The sequence below is a fragment of the Takifugu flavidus genome, chromosome 22, assembly GCF_003711565.1.
Source record: "Takifugu flavidus isolate HTHZ2018 chromosome 22, ASM371156v2, whole genome shotgun sequence".
In the NCBI taxonomy this organism is placed as follows: Eukaryota; Metazoa; Chordata; class Actinopteri; order Tetraodontiformes; family Tetraodontidae; genus Takifugu; species Takifugu flavidus.
This window is the reverse complement of record NC_079541.1, coordinates 782,602-795,409: the sequence shown is the minus strand read 5'-3', so window position 1 is coordinate 795,409 and position 12,808 is coordinate 782,602. Positions and strand designations below refer to the sequence as shown.

Sequence of the window (12,808 nt, the reverse complement as noted above, 5' to 3'; positions counted from 1 at the left end):
CCCTCTGCCGGACAAAACAGCGATGTGCGGGTGATAACGCATCACAAAAACGTACTTATTATATGTTAGAATTAGAATTTGACTGGTTATAATCTGTCTACAATCCGCGCGTATTATATAATGAGGTATAAACGTCATTTTATTCAAGTCACGTGATACCGTGATACTTTACTTTCTTTACCGTGATACTTGATGGTGCGCTTGTTTTGCTCACCGCTCACCGATCTTTGACCCGTTACCCGCCCTGTCTTTGCTCTTCGTGCTGTGCGGAACTTCACGGACTCCACCGGAATCAGCCATGTCTCGGGCTGCGGAACGACTCCGGCTTCTCACCGCCCAACTGGACCGGCCGTGGGCCCAGATCGTATCTTTTTACCCAGCTCTGAATATGCGGAGGCCGCGTTGTCCGACAGCGGCGCTCCGCCACGCCGGTGCCCCGCTGGCGGGTCTCAAATGGAGGAGAGAACCGCTGCTGGAGGCGCCTCCAGTCTTTCTGGTGTGCTAGAACCTGCTGAGGAATTCACCTATTAACACCGGCAACGTCGACTGTGCAGTTATCTGTAATTATTTATGCGCATGTTCTGTTAATGAAAAAGTGGTCGGTGGTTTCCAGAGTCTTTAACTGACTTCGATCAGACCTCTGAGCCAAGTTCAGCTGCAGCTTTACGCAGCAGTTTTCCACGAAGATTCAGGTAGGAGCCTTTTTGGTTGTTGAACGCCTGATGTTTATCTTCAGTTGGGAGGTGACCCCGGGCTCAAAGGTTGCACCTCCCCATTATTATCTAATCCAGATTCAGCCCTCAGCGTCTCTCCAGGCCCTCCGTTCTTCCATTTGGCCCCATTTATTTGATATCCAGTCAGCTTTTGAGCAGAATGTCTGCAGGTTTAACAGCAGAACGAGCAGCTTTGTGCCACAAATGACTCCCTATTTGTTTCAAACCTGCTTGCAGACGTCTGGATTTGTGCAGTGACTGTTTCAACCCTGCTGCTTTATATTCTCTGTTGTTCACGTTCGTATCTATTGACAGATACACATCAGATACTGGTGTTCTAAGTCCGGAACAGCGACTCTTCTACGAGCAAAATGGCTTCATACTCATCAAGAATCTGGTGTCTGAAGAGGACATCGATCGGTTCAGGTGACGATCGGGGCCTTTTTGACCACTACAAGCACAAAAAGAGTCACTGAACATTTTATTTACTGAGGCAACAACCTCGATAAACACGTCTGTTGGAAATATTGTGTGTTTTCTTTAGGAAGGAGTTTGAGCGACTGTGTCGAGAGGAGGTCAAGATCCCAGGTCTCGTGATGATGAGAGATGTGGCCATCTTGAAGTCTGAGTTTGTCGCGGATCAGAAAGCGGTGTCCAAAATCCAGGACTTCCAGGAAGATCCTGAACTGTTCCGTTACTGCACTTTACCGCAGGTACGCAGTCGTTGATGCTTCGCTCCCCGTCCACCGACATTTCAATTAAAGTTTAACTTTGTGAACCTTGGTAGATTCTGAAGTATGTGGAGTGTTTCACTGGAGCCAACATAATGGCCATGCACACCATGCTGATCAACAAACCCCCCGATGCAGGTACTGATCCAGTTAGCACACGCGAGCCCTCAGCACCACCTAGCGGCCCGGAAGCGCATTACACCCCTGTGTTCCGTAATGGAACACATGGAATCAAAAGGAATTATCCCCAGTTTCATAACTTGGCAAACAAAGATGCTCTAGTTTTAACGCCATCGCTAAGTTGTTCCTCCGTTGTAGGTAAGAAGACATCTCGCCACCCGATGCACCAGGATCTGCACTACTTCCCCTTCCGGCCTGTTGACAAGATTGTCTGCGCTTGGACTGCGATGGAGAAGGTGAACAGGGAGAACGGCTGCCTGGTCGTCCTCCCGGGAACACACACCGGCACCCTGCAAGAGCACGACTACCCCGAATGGGAGGTATGTGTGCACCTGCTCCCCGGGGATCCTGGTTCCATCCACACGATCTCACCCTCCGTCACGCATCTGCAGGGCGGCGTGAACAAAATGTATCACGGAGTGCGCAACTACGACCCGCAGCACCCCCGAGTTCACCTGGAGATGGAGAAGGGCGACACGGTCTTCTTCCACCCGCTGCTGATCCACGGGTCAGGCATGAACCAGACGCAGGGCTTCCGCAAGGTTCTGCACCCACAATCCACCTCCTGGCCCAGGAGAGACTGGTTCCGGTTTGGCTCTGCTGATATTGACCAATGGTAAAATACTGTGTCACCCGTGTCCAGGCCATCTCCTGCCACTACGCCAGCGCTGACTGCTATTACATCGACGTGAAGGGAACCACACAGGAAAACATCGAGAAGGAGGTGGGCGAGCTGGCAGCCAGGAAGTACGCCGTGGCGGGCGACCTCACCTTTCAGGTGCTTCACGCTTCACAGCAACTTTTACCCCGTTACCAATGAAAAAATGAGCTTAAAATGTGAAAGATCCATGAAAACCCAGCACCACAAACATCACACATTGATACCATGCAGAGTAAAACATCATTTTACGACTTTAACAACCTTGAAATGATGCAAAAATCAAAACAAAACCTTGTTGGCTGCTTTATGAAGGAATAATCTTTAAATCTTAGAACGTTCTGCCTCCAGCGGCTCAGTCTTGTTTCCACTGACAAGTTAAAAATGGGAGAACTGCTTCCAGGATGTGGAACTGGCCTTCAAAATAAAAGCACTATTCTTACGAGCAGAATAAACAGGATAAATAATGAGCAAATCCAAAATTCTGCTTTTGTTCTGTGGCGTCGTCGATCTGACCCGTCGTCTGTTTCAGGACACGTGGGCGTTCCGAGGCCGCCTGGTGCAGGGGGAGCGGATCTCCCTGTGAAACCATCCCAGCAGCGCGATGAACATGGAAGCGTCCGGCTCCTTTAATAAAGCCACTCATGTTTCTGCTGCCACAGACTTGATTTTATAATGGGAATCGGTTCGTTTAATGGATCTTTTAATCCACATTTAGGTTCAGTTGAGCAGAGTGAGCGTCCGATGAGCTCACAGAGGCCTTAGGTCCACACAGCCTTAGCCACAAATATTTAAAAAATATTTGTTTCCTCGATCGTACTGATAAAAAAACTCTATTTTAATAATGCTGATATTAATAAATCATTGTAAAACAATGGCAACGGCCTGTTTCCGTGTCATCCTTCATCTGTGGCATTTAACCAGGATATTTGATGAATTGCACCCTGGGTAAATTTAGATGAATCATCCCTGAAGGTCCCGACACTTTGGATGCTCTGAAACTTGAATTTAAAAGCCAAGAAAGTTTTCAGCTGCTTATTTAGTCACATGACTTGATAGTCGCTGAATTATTGGCCGTTCTGGGAAGTTGCTCTGACAGTTAATTAACGAGCATCTCATCATTTGGATCTGAGTGAAAGCCAAAAGGATAAAAACGGACCTACGATTCCCTCGGTTGAGTGTGATTGGAGCAGGTTCTCGGATCTAAAGATGCTCCCCTTCAGTTGTTCCCTCTCCGTCAGAGTTGGGGAACGTCCGTGTTTCCACCCATTAACTCAGGAGCTTCGTTTTAACTCATGAATGTGTCGTTATAACCTCCAAATGCTGAAGGAATCTCCATCGATTCACTTTCCAGCTGTTTCCCCTCCCTCTGGGCATTTCCTCCTCCCTCTCACCTTCCTCCCTCCTTCACCTCCTCCTCCTCCTCCTCCTCCTCCTCCTCCGCTGGGTTCGTCTCACTCCGGAGCGACGTTCAGTCCAGCCTCAGCCTTCGAGATGTCCTGGAGTCCAGTCATGGGGTCTTTGCCGGCCATCGTCCTCATCCTCACCTGTGAGTACGGCTGCTCAGGGGTGGGAAAACTGGGGGAATCAGTTGAACAGCCACTTTAAAGGGATTTTTTAGAGCTTGACCGTAGGACAGGAGGACGGTGGATTTCGTATCTGAGCCAGGAAGCATAAATAGCAACGTTATTATTGAATTATTTGCATTTTTGTCCTCATTCTCCAGTTTGCAGCATGGCTGAAAACGCAGCTGTGCGTGACGACTCCAGAGCGCTCCGTCCCAGAGGTGATTCTCCTCTTCCTCTCTTTCCTGCTGTGTGTTCTCTCCATCCCTGCTGCCAATGATGCATCTTATCCTCCCGCCACCAGGGGCAGCGCAGCCCGTGTTCGTGGTGGGGTCAGACGCCTCCAACTTCTTCAAACGCCGCGGCCGCCGCTCGGGCCGGTACCACGCCGAGCTGTTAGGTACGAGCCCAGTTTACGTTTCATTGCACTGTAAAAAAAAAAAATCTTCACATTTAATATCACAAATGGTAAAGAGGTCAAATTCATTCAAAGCTCTGTTATCAAACTCTTTCCCGACACAAAACACATGTGGGTCAAAGTTCTGGTTAAAGTTCTGCAGCCTCCTTCTGTAGACTCACCCTGCTAATTAAACCATGACAGAACTCCAGGAAACACTGTAAAAACCACTGGCAGAAACAAGGGAATCAGCCAAAGTGTGACAGGATGAGGCGCTGCAAGCTCCAGCGAGGCCAGGTGGTCTTGTCATCCTTGTGTTTCTATCTTTGTGGGGACCTTCAGACACAGACTGACTCTCAACCCTCAAACACTCCTTTGAAGTTCCAAGGAGCAGCCAAAAGGTCCTCACTTAGCTAGTAGAATGAGTATGTTGGGACTCAATGTGTAGCCACACACACACACACACACACACACACACACACACACACACACACACACACAGGAGCCGTTAGCAGGAGTCACAGGCCAGTGTGGAGCAGTCTCACTCCCTCAGCGATACAATGAGTTCATTCACTTCTCCCCTGCTGTCGGACACACACCAACCACAACACACGAGAACGAGGCGTTTCTGAATCGAAGGTGCATTCCTGCGTCGTTTCATTTAAAAGCAATTTCGCTTTGGAAGAGACTCAACAGGGCTGCACCAGCAGAGCAGCAGAGCCCGTTCTTGGACAGTGATGAAGCGGTTTAACGGTGGAGCCACAGCAGCACCTGCAGAGACCGTTACCGGAGTTCACAGACCATAATATTTATATAAGCTTGTGCTCGGTGTGTAACCAGCCGTGGGTCGAGGACGCGGCCCTGAGGAACGCCAGGGCGACAGACTGTAGCTGAGGCAGGGCAGTCGGGACCTGCAGCACACGTTCATTAGCATAATTAGCAGAAGTGCTGGTTGCTTTGATCGATTCCGCCTCCTCATTGGGAGGACGCTGCTGCAACACACGCCGTCCGTTACACAGGTGACACTCCTGACTTCCTCCCTTTCTCCCCCCCCCCCCCAGCTGAGCAGCGAGAGAAGAGTTTTGCAAGCGAGCGGTGGAGGGAGCACAACGAGAAGCGGAGGAACGTCTACGAGAACTACGCCGAGGAGCAGCGCAACGGTGAGGAGCATGACCTCAGAGCCTGGGCGGCAGGTCGGCCACAGGCCTCTGGACCGCAGCAGGACGCTGGAGGGGTCCATTTGTGGTCCCCCCACAGCCGCCTGCCCCCCCCTGCGGCTGTCTGTGCGCCGCCACAGGGCCGCAACGAGCCTCCCCACACTGGGACACGCTCCCCATAAAGAACCCTCTGGGTTCTCCATAAACTGGAGGGTGGTGAGAGTCAGCCAGCGTTATTTTAGCCGCCAGATTATCTGCCCCTGTAAAGGCTGGTTTAGACCGACTGCTGCCCCCCGGGCGCCTCGGGGAGCTTTATTTCAGACTGCTCCCGTCCTGTGATGGCGTGAGAATAAACCAGCAGAGGAGGAAACCCCAGAACAGCTCTGAGGTTCTCTGAGGAAGCGTTTTCATTCCAGGTGGACCAAGATTGTGAAGGCTGTGCTAATAAATCCTGATCTGTGTCTCCAGAGCAGACGGAGCGATCCAGGGAGATGAGCGAGCAGATCCGGGAGTATCACTACGACGGCCTGTATCCTCGCCGATACTGGTTCCACTGAGCAAAAGCTGCTTCACACCAGTGCCCCTGACTGGTTTTCAGTCCGGCCTTGTTTACCAGGCTTTATGCTAGATTTGTCTCTTCTATCTCTTCATTTAAAGGTAAAAAAAAGTCTAGTTTAATTTGTGCATGTTTGTTTTGAGTGCATTTAAATGCAGAAACCTTTAAATCAGCCCGGGGCCGTGATTTTTCAGAAATGGCTGAAAGTCTTTAAGTATGACGAATAAAGTCTAAATCTCGAGTACTTGGTGTGGACATCTGGTATTTGCACTATTTATGGGGGGGGGGGGGGGCGGAGGCACGTGGAAGTGTTGCTGCAGAAGCCATCAGCCTTAAAATCTGCCCACATTCCTGACTGGAAATATTAGCCAGTTCAGAAAATAAAAGCTTGGAATGGGACGAGAGGCTTTCTGGAATTCCTAAGATTCAACAACTTGGTCACACAGCAGTGACATTTGTGACCTCTTGACCTTTTCTGTTGTCATGATTTCACACATCAACAGCATTGGTCTAAAATATGATTAAACTAATAAAACAGAAGAGACAAGCTTTCATTGTTCTGTGACAACAATCCTCGATCCCTAATCTGGATCCTGACCAGGAAGTGACCGAAAGTCCTGCTTTCACTGACATCATGACTTTCTGAACAGAAATAATCTCAGGTAATTACAGATATTAAAAAGCAGGACACTGGCACCGTGTTTCCCTCACGTCTGTCCTCGCGTTCCTGGATTTAGGTGTTGGGTGGATCCACGTGGACCAAGATTCCTCAGGGTCACGATCAGAAGAGCCTCCTGCAACACAGACGCTCATCAACCTTCTGAGGCAGTTTATTCAAGAAAAAAACTCATCTCACCTTCAGTATCTTCGTTAGCGTCCTCCAATTTTCTTTTTTCAGCGTCTGTGGGCATTTTGCCCCAAATAAACCCACCCCGGTCCTCAGTCTGTTTCTCTCCGAGGGGCAAAAGCGGAGGCCGCAGCCTGCGTCTCGCATCGTGCTGCCACCTAGTGGCCGCGCCCGCGCACTGCACCCAGTGGAAAACATGAAAGGCTGCAAAACGGCAGCTTTTTTCTGATTAATTCAGAAAACAGTTATTTGCACCGTAATTCAAAACACCGAGATGTGTATTGAATAATGGCAGCAACATGCATCAACTCAGCAGAAGCTCGCTTTGACTTTAAATGTCGCAATATTTTATTTTGTTCCATCAATTTCAGTGAAATCCAATATTACTACAGAGCTAAAAATTCCCAGCAGATGATAAAAACATAATTCAGAGGGACACATGGAGGGAACGCCGACCAGGAGCCGCTCAGCGTCGTCACTTGCTGTTGAGGAACTTGCCGTGTTCCTCTCCTCGAGGCAGCAGGAGCTCCGCGCCGATCTTGGGTCCAGTTTTCTCCTGAACCGACACACAGAGCCGATGAAGATTCCCGCAGATATTTTGCCGTTTTCACCAGATAACGATGAGAAATCTCACCTTCAGCATGCCGTCACGCTCCCATTTAAACAGCCCACAGTTGCTGGAACCACACGCGGTTGTCGTCATGTGACACTGAAGAGCGATTGTTATTTTATTTTATTGTTACTTTTCTTACCTGCAGTGCTTATTGGGCAGTCGGTCCAGCGCGATTGCTCTCTGTCCACAGGGACATTTAAAGAAACGCTTGATGGCATCGTGCCACCGTAACGCATGATTCTGCTCCACGCAACGATCCGCCGGCTTGAAGTAGGTGTAATTGCACTGGGGGCAAAAACACGAGCGCTCATTACTCCCCGGGACATTTGGACCTGATCCGTGTGAGTGCGACTACCTTCTTGCAGGTGACGGCGCGACACTTCATCTCCCGGATGCCCCTCATCTTCTCCTCCATCTGCTCCTTCTTCACCAGGATGTTGAAGTAGCTCTCCTGCAGCTGGTACTCCGCCTGGCGGAGAAGAGCAACGCGGGACCGAGGTCCAAATCACACAGCGGAGGACAGCATCCCAGACGCATGGAGCCCGGTCAGTCAGTCACAATATCTCACCGTCACTTAAAATTCGAAATGACGCTTGTTGGAATCTGAAAACGCTGAAAACAGTGTTTTCAAACTCCGGTTCAAGTGGATAAATGACATTAGATTGTAGGATTTGGATCCGAAGAGAAGCATGTGTCGCTAAAGAGTTGCGCGTTCGTACCGCCTGCAGCACGGCACCGTGGCGAGATTTAGCGTTGAGGATCTTTTGGAACTCCTCCGACTGCAGGTAGAGGAGCTGCTCTCGCCTCTTCTTCTGAGCTGGCCCCTCGTCTGTGTCACAGGGCGACTCTGCACAGGAAGGGAATGAAGAGCAACCTAAGACTCAAGCTAAGAACCTAAAATAACAGCAGGATGTTACCTTCTGGTGGGGCGAGGTTCTTCTCCACCCTGGTGCTGATTTCAGAACTGTCCCCCCTCTTCCTCTTCAGGGCGTTGGGGTCTTCCTTGGCCAGGCCCATCCCTTTGGCTTTTAGCTTCCTCAGGGCGGCCATCTTGGCGGCTGACAGGCTGAGAGAGCTGGCAGCTGGAGCCTGCGGGGGGCTTTTATCAAAGAAGAGAATGTCCTCCCCTTCAGAGAAGCCTCGTCCCAGTGTGGGGGCGTGGGGGGCGGCAGGGCTTTGAGTCCTCTTGGGAACCTCACACGCTGCTTTGGGGGACATCAGGGCACCCTTACCCTGCGAGGAGGAGGTGGTGGAGCAGGACGTGGTGGTGGTGGAGGAGGAGGAGGAGGAGGTGGTGGTGGAGGAGGAGGAGGAGAGGAGGAGGAGGAGGAGGAGGAGGAGGGTCGGGGTCCCGCTGAGTTCTGCAGAACCCTCTTCTGGATCTCCTCTGCTCTCTGCAGGCGTTTCTGCCGAAGCTCCTGCTGCTTCTGTTTCTGCTGTTTCAGTAATTCCTTCGCTGAGATGGACCTCAGAGGAGCTCCAGTTGCATCTTTAGAAGCTGAAGGCAGATAAAAGTATAATGAACAGAAATAACTGGTGCCGTTTCACAACTGCTGGCAGAATCCAGATGATGAACTGCCAGAAACAGGTCGTCGTTATCGAGGAAGGGAAGGACCAGGATACCCGTCTGGCTGCCCTGGGCCAGGTGCCGCTTCAGCTGCAGGGCCCCAGGCGTCGGCACCGACATCAGGCTCCTGAATTCGTTTGAACAACCCGAGACTTCCCCAGACTTCATAGCTACAGAACAACACAAACACCAAAAAGCATGAGATTTGTCTTTGCTACGTCTGTAATTCCGATGCATCGTTCTCTCCTGTTACGGAGCGTCACGCTAACACGCTAAACACACCAACTTCTGCCCCAACCCTCAACAATCATCGCTGATTTTGGAGTGAATCGGGAATCGCTGCTCCTCACCCAGACTTTTGGCCTGTGCGAGGAGCTGAGCTGAACCTTTCACGAACAGCGTGTCCAGCGTCTTCTGGACGGGTTTGTTTGGTCTGGACGCCGTCCTGCAAAACACGGAGCGGTGACTGAAGAGACAAGGCAGCAGCAGCAGGTTGTCACAGCAACACTCAGATCAACACTGATGCCACTGGATGCTGTGTCACCAGCAGAGTGAGAGCTCACAGGGAGGCGGCGCAGGCTGGCGAGGACATGCCGCCGTAGTGGAATCCCTCCTGACACAGACGCCCCCTCAGGCCGCTGCCCTTCACCTTATTGGGAGCCTTCCAGAAAAGGAAGACTGCAGCTCTGCCCTCTTTGAGCTCATCTTCTTATACTGGGCCTTGACGTGATACTGGCAGTACTGGCACTCGAACTGGAACAAAGAGGAGAAACAGGTGCAGGTTGTGTCACCACATCAGCGGTCGGCCGTGAGGTTGCAGGAAGACGTTGAGGGGCGCACCAGGTTCACTATTTGAGAGCATGGGTCTCCGTTCTTCTTCGCGGCCTTGCAGGTGCCAAAGTCTTGAGCTTCCCCCATGAGTAAGACCTTCTGTGGGTTGTCCACCGTCAGGCTTATCTGCTCAGTGAAAATACAGGACATTTTCAACCATAACATGCAGGAATTCATGGAGAAACTTACTAAATCTTTCATTATGCTGGTCTAGTTTAGCCTGTTGCTCGAGGGTTAAGGGTTAAACCCAAACTAGAGATGTTCCTTCCATCATCTACTGCTTTTCCCTTACAGGGTCAACAGTTGTGAGCGTCCTGACTCCGCCAGTGTCCACTCACCCCGTCATATCCATCCTTCTGCTTCATGGGGTTTGCGTTGAGGAGGCCGATGACTGTGCCGAACTCCGTCTTCCAGTGCTCTTTATGAACGTCGCCAAACAGGAGCAAGGACACAAACACGTCCAGGTTATGGAGGTCATTCAGCTTCCAGACGCTGAAGGTTTTCCCCTGCACGAAAAAGCACCACTGACTCCGAGAATCCAATACGCTGATATTTGGAGCGACACAAAGACAGCGGCTCCTCTCCTGCTCGAGAGCGAAGCAGGAAGCAGGAATACACCTACGCTGCTGTTGCTTTTCTGCGTGGTCTTGTTGACCACCACAGCAAACGTCACCCAGTCACTGTCTTCCAGCTTCTCTCGAGCCAAACGCTCCGGCAGCTGAGACAGGCGAATCATTCGTCGGTCAGCCATCTTGCGGTCCATCTCGCTGGAGGAAACGCGTGGTCTTCTGTAGTAGGAAGAAAGGCACGACTGACCCAAAACCCAGAGGGGAAATTCTGGATTTTCTTACACGCCAGGTCGAAATTCACGTCTCCGGCGTCCTCACTCACCTGAGTCGCAGGCCAGAGTACTTCTCAACAGCTACATCTTTTGGAATCTGTGGAAGTGAGGGGGCCTTTGGTGGTCCTGGAGGTGCTGCAGGCCTCTTCTGGGACGACGGGGGTGAGCGCAGAGGAGCAGCGGCCTCGCTCGGAGCCTCTGGTGGCTGAAAGGAACTGCTGAGCTTTATCTCCACCAGTGGGCCTCTGTCTCCTAAGGAAGAGGAAGTTATAAAAATACACCCAAATCATAACTTTATATGCCAAATAATATATATCTGAGGCACAAATCTATTTCAAGCGGGTTAATAAAATACAAGATATTACCTGAGGTGCTCGGTTTGGGTTTGTGAGCTACCCTCGCCCCGTGCTTGAAGGAGTTTGCACTGTTTAGTTCCTCGAGGAAAGCAGAGGACTCTTTGACGTTTGCTCTGGCTGGAGGGGAAGAAGATGTTGCTGGAAAGGAAACAGACTTTCTGATAAATACCTCCATGAACAGCTGCCGGTTTCTTTAGAAACTGTGCACGTTATGACCAAATGTGCACTGTTACCCGCTTGGGTCCCCGTCTTCTGTGATGCACTGGTTGGCTTGGCCCTGCTCTGATTGGGAAGTACTGGTGTGGGACCAGATGGCTTCTCTGGAGTCTGCCCTGAACCTGGAGACGGCTTGGAAACCTTCTGGGAGGCTTCCAGCTGCTGCTGCAGCCGCTGCATCTGCTCCTGCATGCGTCTGAGCTCCTCTGAGGACGAGACCTTTATATGCATTTGGACATACGGGCCAGAACTGTACATCGGGTAAGAAGTAGAGAAACGAACCTTGTAAATCCTCCCTGGACTTGTTCAGGGTCTTACATTCTTCTTCGCTGCCATTTTTTTGAGCTTCCTCTTCAATTTCAATATCGTCCACATCTCCAAAGAGACCCGACACTTCATCTCCTGCCCCCGTGTGCTGCCCGTCCTCCTCCACACTATCTTTATACTCTTCCTCCTCGTTGTCATCATCAAACAGACTGTCAAAGTCCTCTTCCTGTTCTAATGGGTTCTTTTCCTGCTCTTCAGTGTCAGCTTCACCTCCACAACCTTCACTCTCAGTCAGCAGGGCCGTCAGAACGTCCAGATCACCTTTGAGGAGACACTCATACGTTATAATGTTTGGATCTTATAAACTGTGCAGTAATATGGTTTAAATATGATACTCACGGTCCATTGTCGAGATGATAATAATTTCCAACAGCCTGGCACCAGATATGAAGACAGAGAATTTCTAATTATCACACAAATGAAAATAATGCAAGTCAGAACATTCTTACGGAAAATGACGACTAGATGAATATTTTAAACTCCACATTCTACATCACATTAAAGCAAAGTGCTGAAATTAGTGAACGTTGAGATTTCTACGTAAGTTTCCATAAAACAGAGATTAGTGCAACGTTTGCAAGTAGGACCATAAATGGTATTTCTATTGTATTTACTATGTATCTATATATATGAAAGATACTCGGTTATAACCTGTGATTTACCCATTTTATTTTAGGTTGAAGGTAACAAGTTTATGTTCATTTCCCTTTTTTACGCGTTTTATGCCATTTAGCGACTGCTCAAGCGCACTTACCTTCTACTGAACCGGCGTTACGGCAAAGGTCAAGGTTCAAAATGATCTAGTTTTGCAGTCTAACGTATAAATATAATCCAGTGATCATATTTGATTAAAAAAAGAAACATTAATCCGCGAACTGTTGTTGAGTCGAAGAGGCGAAAATCTAATCTGGCGCTAAACGAAGGACCCTTCTGTGTTGTCAAAGCCGTGGTGGGCGTCCAAAGATTTGCCTGAAGTAAAACACTGGCTTTATTAAAACCGTGTAGGTTAACAAACCATACGTTCTAGTGTCTTCTCGATTTATATTACAGTAACATTAGTGTGTTTAAAAACACTGGGAAAACATATTGAAAATCTACCATAAAATTTCTATTAAGTTCTTAATCCAGTTGTTTGGGCTGATTAAAAGATTTCATCTTCAGTTGTTTTCCTAAAATGTGGTCTATATATAAAGGGTTGTTTATGCATGGGTAACTTTTAAGCATGTATTAATTTAGGCTTGAGTTTTTTTCTA

General features: G+C 49.6%; 2 protein-coding genes across 2 annotated transcripts; one reads left to right on the top strand and one right to left on the bottom strand.

Moving 5' to 3' along the window:
- The first annotated feature begins 203 nt into the window (after positions 1–203).
- On the top strand, positions 204–3,163 carry phyh (phytanoyl-CoA 2-hydroxylase). The gene is made up of 9 exons (XM_057022702.1): positions 204–364; positions 637–692; positions 1,029–1,139; positions 1,258–1,426; positions 1,501–1,582; positions 1,763–1,944; positions 2,017–2,166; positions 2,268–2,402; positions 2,815–3,163. The coding sequence occupies exons 1-9, from the start codon at positions 299–301 to the stop codon at positions 2,866–2,868; spliced, it is 1,005 nt and encodes a 334-aa protein (XP_056878682.1). The 5' UTR covers positions 204–298; the 3' UTR covers positions 2,869–3,163.
- A 3,965-nt stretch (positions 3,164–7,128) lies between these two features.
- On the bottom strand, positions 7,129–12,512 carry mcm10 (minichromosome maintenance 10 replication initiation factor). The gene is given in 20 exon segments (XM_057022735.1): positions 7,129–7,360; positions 7,439–7,481; positions 7,557–7,702; positions 7,773–7,886; positions 8,137–8,264; positions 8,335–8,667; positions 8,757–8,915; positions 9,041–9,154; positions 9,335–9,429; positions 9,548–9,647; positions 9,650–9,737; positions 9,825–9,941; positions 10,154–10,321; positions 10,438–10,603; positions 10,707–10,908; positions 11,022–11,150; positions 11,246–11,434; positions 11,511–11,816; positions 11,895–11,958; positions 12,310–12,512. Coding segments are annotated over 19 exon segments (2,685 nt in total). The 5' UTR covers positions 11,902–11,958; positions 12,310–12,512; the 3' UTR covers positions 7,129–7,279.
- Between the last annotated feature and the right edge of the window lie 296 nt (positions 12,513–12,808).